General features: G+C 37.3%; 1 protein-coding gene across 1 annotated transcript; it reads left to right on the plus strand.

Annotated features, from left to right (window-relative positions):
- Window positions 1–367: 367 nt before the first annotated feature.
- LOC116192332 (14 kDa proline-rich protein DC2.15-like) lies at window positions 368–1,087 on the plus strand. Its single transcript, XM_031520862.1, has one exon. The coding sequence runs from the start codon at window positions 497–499 to the stop codon at window positions 893–895; it is 399 nt and encodes a 132-aa protein (XP_031376722.1). The 5' UTR covers window positions 368–496; the 3' UTR covers window positions 896–1,087.
- The last annotated feature ends 8,129 nt before the right edge of the window (window positions 1,088–9,216 follow it).

The raw sequence follows: 9,216 nt of genomic DNA on the forward strand, positions 1-9,216 counted from the left end.
AATTACCATTAAAAAAGGTATAGCACAGCAGCATACATCATCGCCCAGTAATTATGAGGTCTGAGATTCGATATTCGTGATAAGACTACTTGTATCTCTTCTTTTTTAGTTACAAAGGAGGCTCGTAGGCCTAATTTAATGAAATAAAAATCAAAATATTTAATAAAAGAATGCGAGTAATCCCACTGGATATCGAACATGAAATTTCTTTGTTATTCTGTATCCCTTTATTAGTTAGGATTTTTATTTTATTGTATTGATTCATCTATCTCCCTTTTAATTATATAAAAAAAAGAAAAGAAAAGAAAAGGACTTAACTACCGGAGTCGGACAATTTCCAATGACATGCATGCATATCCTATTGTCTCATCGTTCCATGCAAGATCAACGCTACAAATAACTCCACTCGCTATCATCTTCATCCCACAAAGACTGAAAAGAAAACCTTAGTTCTTAGGATATAGCGTGCGAGAAACGCTTGGAGAAGAAACCAACAATGGAGTCCTCATCCAAGACATCTTCATTGACACTCTTCCTCACACTCAACCTCCTCTTCTTTGCCCTAGCCAATGGCTGCAACACGTGCCCTCAGCCCAGGCCGAACCCAAACCCCAATCCAAACTCGGCCCCAAAGGCGAGCTGCCCAAGGGATGCCCTCAAGCTCGGCGTGTGCGCGAAGGTCCTCCATGGGCCTGTCAATGCTGTCATTGGGAGCCCGCCCGACTTGTCCTGCTGCTCCCTCCTTGAGGGGCTTTTAGATCTCGAGGTGGCAGCGTGCCTTTGCACTGCGATTAAGGCTAACATTTTGGGGATTAACCTTAACATTCCCATCTCACTGAGCTTGCTCCTTAACACTTGTGGCAAGAAGGCCCCCTCCGACTTCCAATGTGCTTAGGGACTGATCATCAACGGCATCATTGCAAAATGATTTCCTCGTTAATTATCTATCCAGCGTCAGCCTTGCTGTTGCAGAAATAACCATCGTCTTGGAATTCCGTGCCGTATCGTTTCCTTTTCCTATAATTAGGAATTCTGTACTTTCCATCCGGTGATTGATATATGAAGTTCGATAATTTAAAAGACACTAGATCTTCCTAGTGATATTTTTAATTGCTAATGAAGTGCTCGCACGAGTATATACAGTGAATATATATATATATATATGTGTGTGTGTGTGTGTGTATATATATATAAGTTGCATATGTATAAATATTAAAATCATGGATAGAATATTTGGATCTTTAACGGCTGGAAAGGACTGATCCAATCCACTAATTAATCATTCGGCGACTTTAGTTCAATATTGGACCTGACAATTAAATATAACTGAGCATGATATGACACAAACATTCTCCTGGTATCACCAATATATATCACTGAGGTTATGTTTGATACCCATTAATGGAACGTATTGAACATTTCACAATTACATCCCATTTTTCATTTAGTGTCACTTTTGCAAATAAATTGAAAAAAAAAACATTTTACTATAATGATATTTTTACATTAATTTGATCAAATAAACATTCCTTTGAAACAGTAATATAATCTTGATTCCTCCATTTTAACTAAATCTTATATACTCTTTTATATTGTCAAGTTCAACTAAAAATTCACCATTTTGCTCCCAGTATCATTATTTTTCATTCTCTTCTTTTCCAACAGACTTGAACCTTTGACCAGAGGGCATATATAGAATGGCTCATCAACAAATTACTAAAGGTGAGCTAGTAAAATTGTGAGAGAAATTGATTTTGCAAATCCGAGAGATCGAACATTAAAGATAATTCTTCTTCTTAACAAGTGCGCTTCCAAGGATTCAAACTTGTGTCCTCCTTCTTATGGGAGTCGAAATACTTATCACTTAATCAACACTTTATTAATATTAATTTTTCATTATAGAATTCATTTCTTTCCATCATTCCATTCGCATTTATCGATTGATAAAACGCCGAACTAGTACGTCTTTTATTGAAAGCAAGTAATATTATTAGTCAAACCGAGCTACCTAACATTCATATTATCTGAGTATCTAACTTCTGATAAATTTAGTTTACAAGTTCAATTTGAACGGATAAACTGTGATACAAAAATGCGTCCGTGTGTAAATATTTACATAATGAATTTGAACATTATAAATGGTATCTTCTCCATAATTCTTGCATCGGCTGCATGGTTAGATATAGGCCGCTTCCCGACAAATAAACTGCCGCTCTGGAATCCGGCTGCGTCGATGCATCAATGCCATCCTAACCTCTGTTCGATCTCCTGAAATCAGTCCAGCAAATTAAAATTGATCAGATTTTTTAATAGTCCGATTTTAATGAGGAGAAGCTTAGGAGGGAAAGCAAGAGGCTTAAATGATGGGCGAGTGTGTGGATGTTGGTTTATTAACCGGTAACTGTTCTTTTTATCTAGCTACCAGAGCATTAATCTCGATGCTTAAGCAATTCGGGTATCTATAAGGTTTATAGTATGCCCATCTCCGCCATCAATAGTCAGAGTCGGGCCAGCTACACATGTTTTAATTGATTATCTATATACCATGGATCAACTTTACAAATACGGAATATGGATACAAGCTAGGAGATGGATGCCTAATACAAATTAACTGAAATTGGAACATGATGAGATCATAGATTATGGGCTCTTAAATTTAAGTGTTATGGATGGTGATGAGCCTTGAGAAGGCATATTGTTTCCAATATATATCGTGCAACGTCACGCAACATTTCCATGTACGTACCAACCTGTTGAATTGAATTCAGGTATACATATTATATCCAGATGTGGAAATATATAGTGCCAAAACGGGCACATGCTCCAGGGATACCTTAAATACATGTTACTGAGCATGTGTTTCGTGAGGGATTTATATTCCAAGTGGGCTTCCTAATCTTGGAGCAACCCGTGAACCCAACTAATTAATTAAGTTAATTAATCCCCGCCTAATATTTGTTTTTCAGTGGTGTACGTTGGCCTCCCACATATATATATATACACACACACACATTAAATAAAATGAATCATATTAGATTTAGATAACATATACTAAGCGAGCTCTGGTATTGCGATTTGAAACATTCAAAACTTAAACAAAATATAGAGAAAAGAGATATAATACAATAACACACATTCTCTTCAGATTCAATTCTCATTAGTGGAACTTCCCGGACTCTTTTATTTGGTTTTCACTTTTTCGTTACTAAGGCCATGCCCTCTTTTATTAAAAAAAGAAAGATATGTATGAATATGTGGGCTCCCGTTGTTCTCCTTCACAGAAAAAAGATCCTCCCATCTCGTTTGCCTGGCCAACAACCTGTTTTAGTGGGCAAGTTGCTAGTTATGAAATTACTACGTCGAGAGAAGACCACCCAACGCTGACGACAAGAATTGCCCTACTTGCTTGAATGCAGGCCTGATAAAAAAAATTATCAAAGAACCCTAAAAGAAAAAAGAAAACATAAATTATGAAACACCTTTGATCCAAATCTGATGTGAACACTCTAGTTCGTGGTATGATCAAAGAGAAATTAATGGAAACGAGTGATTTAACACGTGAATGAATAGTGTTGTCTAATAATAGATATTATGGAAAATTATTTTAGGCTGACCACATTTTTTGGCGAAATATCACTATCGAGCATATTACCTTTTCATTTTCATATTTGATGTATGTAAGTATTAATACGATAAGCAGATTAATGCATCTGATTCATGTGTTAGGTAAATTTGAACTTTTGAGCCAGCACTGTGCAGGCTATGGTTATAGGGGTATAACCACACCTCTTAGCTCTGGATGAGGATAAACTCGCCGCGTCTCTTCCGGTTCAAGAACTATTTGAGGGTTATAAGTATATAATTGGAAAGCCAGTTGAAACTATTATGGTTTGTTTGGCTTGTGAGTTTTGGAGGGAAAGTAAGAAAAAAAAATGATATATATTTTTTATCATAAGGAAGGTTCATAGATCTAGTAAAAAAAAAAAGAAATATTTTTAAATTCCTTGATTCATATTGGGATTTTTATTTGCCCGAAATAGAAGAAGTTTTTTGTCGTTGATTCATGCAGAATATTGTCACATGGATGGAGGGTTTCCGAGACATAGTACTGTTTATATAATCCTGTATCCTTTTACTTTCATTCCTAATAACTCCAGCCCAACAAGTGACTGAATTTTTTTCTCCCTTCTACACGAGAGATTTATGAACTTTATATGGGATTTGGTAGAGGAAAAGAAGAGGTATCAATGTCCTGCTCATGAGAATTGAACTTAAGACCACTCAATTCTGAATTGAGGACGATGTTGCTGTATGAAACCCCGTTCTCGAGCTCTCCTTTGATAATATTAGAAGGAGTGAACGTCAACTCATTTAACAGGTCGAAAATGGCCAAAAACAGTCCACATGAACAAATTATAAAGCACAAGCCCAGCCCATGGGCCTAATTTTAGTGTCAAGACTAGCTCAGACTGAAACCACAAACGAATTTGTAGGAGTTCTGAATTTCTCATTAGATTGACTACTTCCGAATTCAACAAGACACATCGAAAAAAAAATGAAGAAGAAGTTAACGGTCCGGTCGAATCCTTTTGTGTGACTTTTCACCCATTTGATTACTCTATTTAGCTCTGACGTGTATAAAGTGTGAAGGGATGAACTTGGGTGCTCATCAAATGTCCAATTGTCTGAGCCCCAAGCCCTATCAGTTCTCAAAAGTTAAGGGGGGAGGATGGTGGTGTGTTGGGTGTGGTTTGGTGTTGTTGGGAGTGTTCCAATGCTATATTAGTATTTTTGGGTCATTTACCATTTGATATTTATTTTAGGATAAAAATTTCCAAATATCACGAGTTTGATCAGCCTTGTTAATGAAGAAAAATGCATTAGGAGAGCTTCACCCATTAGTTATATTGGACTGCCTCGAACCTGATTAGTCGGAGTCATAAGGTTACCAGATACCAAGTGATGTACTCCGAAAAGAAATTCTAAATCAACTTTCAGGCCTTTGGTTTCCAATACAATTTCGATCTCCCAGATAATAGCAACTATCGGTTGTTGGAGCTACATGGATTTGACCGTAATACATCATACTGATTCTGTGAATTATATATGTTTTATTGTGGTTGGTTGCCGATTTAATATGTTTTAGTACGTAGTGATATGTAGGTAAATTTCGACCCGTATAATGGCATATAATACTATAAAAACCACAAATTGATTGATAATGGCCCACAAAAACCCTTAGGCCCATTACGAGGCTTAACTGATTTTCCTACACTCAACATACATCACCGTCTCCATGGGAGCGGGCATATGTAAGGAAATTCTTAAGGTAACCCTAACATACACTCTTACGCATACACTTCTACTACTCTTCTGACTTAATTCCTAGGCGAGACCATAGGCTGTTATATTCCCTTTCTCTTTTAAGTTTACATTTAACTTAAATATCTTTTCTTGGTTAATCCCTTATAAGATTTCATTAAGCAAATAGAGGAATTCACCAACTACAAGGTTAATCCATAATTGTAAGTTCCATTTTGTGTTCGAGTCCCCTTAAATTTTGCTCTTCATTAGTCTAACCCTGTTGGATGTGTCTTCTATTAAGCCACAATCTCAAAGACCCGGTAAATGAGAAAGATATCTGGAGAAATATTGTTTCCTATATTTCGGGATATCTTGTAACCTCAAAATATATTCAAAGGGGGAAAATATCCTTGGAGAGATATTGTAATATCTTTAAGATTTCTCTTTTGGATATTATAAATACGTTCTTGTACGGCTTGTAAAATAAGGCTCAATTGTTGTGAAACCCTGGCCTCTCGGGGGGCGGTTGAGAGAGTCTTGTATCATAGGGATAGTGATTGTGGATCTTTTTGAAGTTCACGTTAGAGAGAATTGAGAGATCGAGTTAGACTCTTCTTGGTGTAGGGTTTGTAACGAGGGTTGGTATGAGAGACATATCTGAGGGATGTAATATTAACGATGGCTTGGATGAGAAATATTTTTGAGGGCTGTAATCTTCGATTCATTATCTAGTGAATTCTCCTACTTTACGCCGTGGACGTTTCCCCTTTCTCTTTGGGAGGGGTTTTACCACGTATATCCGATGTCCGATCTTATTTTCTCCGTTATTTAATCACGTGTTACATTAATCTTGTTACAACAATTGGTATCAGAGCTCAGGTGTTGGAATCGTATCCTGAAGACGTCGATTGTGTGATTTAAGGTTGAGAAGGTTGATGGATTGACGACAATGAATTGTGCAGATCGAGTGGAAGGTATTGTCGGTGCAACATGGCCTGGATGGAGCACTAGGAGGAAAAGCCGCGAAGGCCGTGACCCGAGCAACGACAAATGAGGTGGAGCCATTGGGGCCAGTAGTAGAACGGGAGGCGAATGGATGTGTTGAAGCGCATTGAGACGAATACTCTTCAAGGTGGAGACTCGAAGATCCGAAAAGGAAGATGAAAAATCGACTGAAGATAAGGAGGAGTATTGAGCAGTTGATAACGCAACAAAGTAAGGGATACTACAATATTGCCCAAGTACAAAAAGTTGAGCACTCTGTCGGTTCTACAGCATAGAGACAGATGCTGCAGCACTGGAAGGCCACGTCCGAGATCTACTTTCCATTTCGGTGTGATTTTGCTGTCACTCGAAGATCTAACAAAAAGGTCGCGACTGCGAGAATATTAACTGTCGCGATGCTTGGCTGAATGTAAGCCAATGTGGAGATTGTTGGGTGTGTCTTGCATTAACCCATAATCTCGAAGACTTGGTAAATGAGGAAGAAATCAGAAGAAATATTGTTTTCAATATTTTGAGATATCTTGTAACCTCATAATATATTCAAAAGGGGAAAATATCATTGGAGAGATATTGTAATATATTTAGGATATCTCTTTTGGATATTATAAATGGGGTCTTGTATGCTTGTAAAATAAAACTCAAGTGTTGCGAAACCTCGAATGATGCGAACCTCGACGAACTTGCCGCGAGACCTAACAACAATAGAATGAGATCAAACCCAGGATTGTCCAATGAAGGTTTCAAGAATAGGGAATATTGATCCGATGACTATAAAGAGCCACAAACCAATATTATAAACGGAATATTGACCCGCTAGCTATAAAGAGCTAGAAACAAATATTATAAATGTCGGGAATCACAAGATCACACTTGCATTATCGGCGAAGTTGCTGAAGAATAGCTTAGAGAAAACCTCTCTCACAAAGTTGATTGAAAACTGATCTGTCTTTTCTAGGGAGGCCACATGCTTATTTATAGAGAGATACTAGCTGATAATCTAAATGGACTAATGGGCTTGACTAAAATAAATCCTAAGTGTAATGAGCACAAAATGAAATAGGCCTAAGTTATTAAAAAGCAAATGAATTCAGCCCTTTGAACTGGGATCATCTTCTAAATAGGTTTTTAGGATATAAATGGTCGTGGCTTCTTGTTCCACATGCAGCCTGCCCAAGAGCTCGACTACTCCTCCATGGACATGCAATAACATCCTTTGCATGGCTAATTCGATTCGCTTGGCTCGTGCTCTTTATCTTGGTCCAGCTAGCACGTGCATGTCTCAATGCTCGACTTCATGCCATACCCCATCATCCTGGAATGCTTCCACATGCCCGTGCGAAGGGTCCTCTAGCTGGATCATATCATTCCCCCTCTTTTCAAAAAGATTCGTCCTCGAATCTATGACAACTAACTTGATTGGTGACTTTTCTGTGGGCATTTGCTCGAGAAAGACATTCTTGAATTCCTCACTTTTCCCGTCAATGGGCCGCTTGATTTGAAGTTGCTCTTCCTCCATTTGGTTAGGTGGAAGCAGCAATAGCGTTGCGTTCCGACCATCACTGTCCAGGAATTGAGAAGCAATATGACCATTCTCTTTGCTGTTGGGTTGAAACTTGTTTGTGGGTTTCTTTTTTATTGGCTTCAAGGCTATTTTCTCTTCCTTCTTCGTCAGATAACCCCACTTCAATTTGCTACAGGATGAACTAGAAGTTTCGTCATAGCCATCTAGTAACTGTTCAATCCGCTTGTCTCCCCTTTCCAACCGATCGTAAATCAAATCAACCATCACATTCATGCGCTCAAATTGTTGCTGCATATCTCGGATAATCATGTTGTAATTAGTTCTTCCGTTATTGTGATCATTTCCACTGCTTTCTTGTGGTATGATGAAATCTGCAAGTGAAACTTTAGAAAATAGAGATGGACCTCACAACCACTCGCTCACGTGTTTGCACTCAAATTAATGTCACTCAACACTCGTGTTTCACTCAATTTTAGGCTTTTACCCTCTGATATACTCACAACTCTTGCCTTTTTTTTTCTCTCTAGATTTTCCCCTCAAAGTTCCTAAGAAACTAAGGAATTCAATTGCAAGAGTAAAATCAGTTGATTAGCCCAAAGCACTTATAATCATTGATTCCAGAAATTGAATCAAATTTAGGATCCAAACCTAAATAAGAAAGGAAATAATGTGGTAGATGAAGTTAACGGAATAACTGAGATGTATAAGGAAGATTTGTGGGAATAAGGAAACAACAGATTTATGGAAAGTATCGAAATGGAAGGAATGAATGATTCTAAGAGACAAGAAAGGAATATGATAGGAAAATATTCAATTGAAATGAAACAATATTAGATTTCTCAATTGCACTTTATATGCCAGTGGTCCATCAAAGTAAACAAGAATATATAAAGGAAGGTAATTTAGGGATAATAACAGATATGGAAGAAAATAACAGGAAACTTTTGGAGTTCCCTACTTCACTTGATTAATAATGATATTTAAGGAAGCTTCTTCCACCAAAAAAGTTAAGATTTCACAAACAATTGCTCTTTCCTTTTCGTTTTTATTTTCTTTCCTTTTTTTTCTCAGTATTTTCTTTTTGACGAATTTTCTTTATTTTTATTTTTTATTTTTTGGATCTCCAATAAGATAAACTAAAACTTTAAGGTTTTTCATGAAAGTTGGAATCAACCAACAAAAATCACAACTTCTATCAACAATTTACGAAACCTAAGAACAATGGATAATAAAAAAAACGAAACAGGATAGATGAAACCTGGATTGGAGCCAAAGCTCTAATACCAAATGATGCGAACCTCGACAAACCTGTCGCGAGACCCAACAACAATAGAATGAGATCAAACCAGGGATCGTCCAATGAAGGTTTCAAGGATAGGGAATAT

Source organism: Punica granatum, chromosome 1 (assembly GCF_007655135.1).
Source record: "Punica granatum isolate Tunisia-2019 chromosome 1, ASM765513v2, whole genome shotgun sequence".
Lineage (NCBI taxonomy): Eukaryota > Viridiplantae > Streptophyta > Magnoliopsida > Myrtales > Lythraceae > Punica > Punica granatum.

What these genes read in the sequence shown, in the direction of transcription:
- LOC116192332 (XM_031520862.1), top strand. Translation starts at nt 497, where the DNA reads ATGGAGTCCTCATCCAAGACATCTTCATTGACACTCTTCCTCACACTC.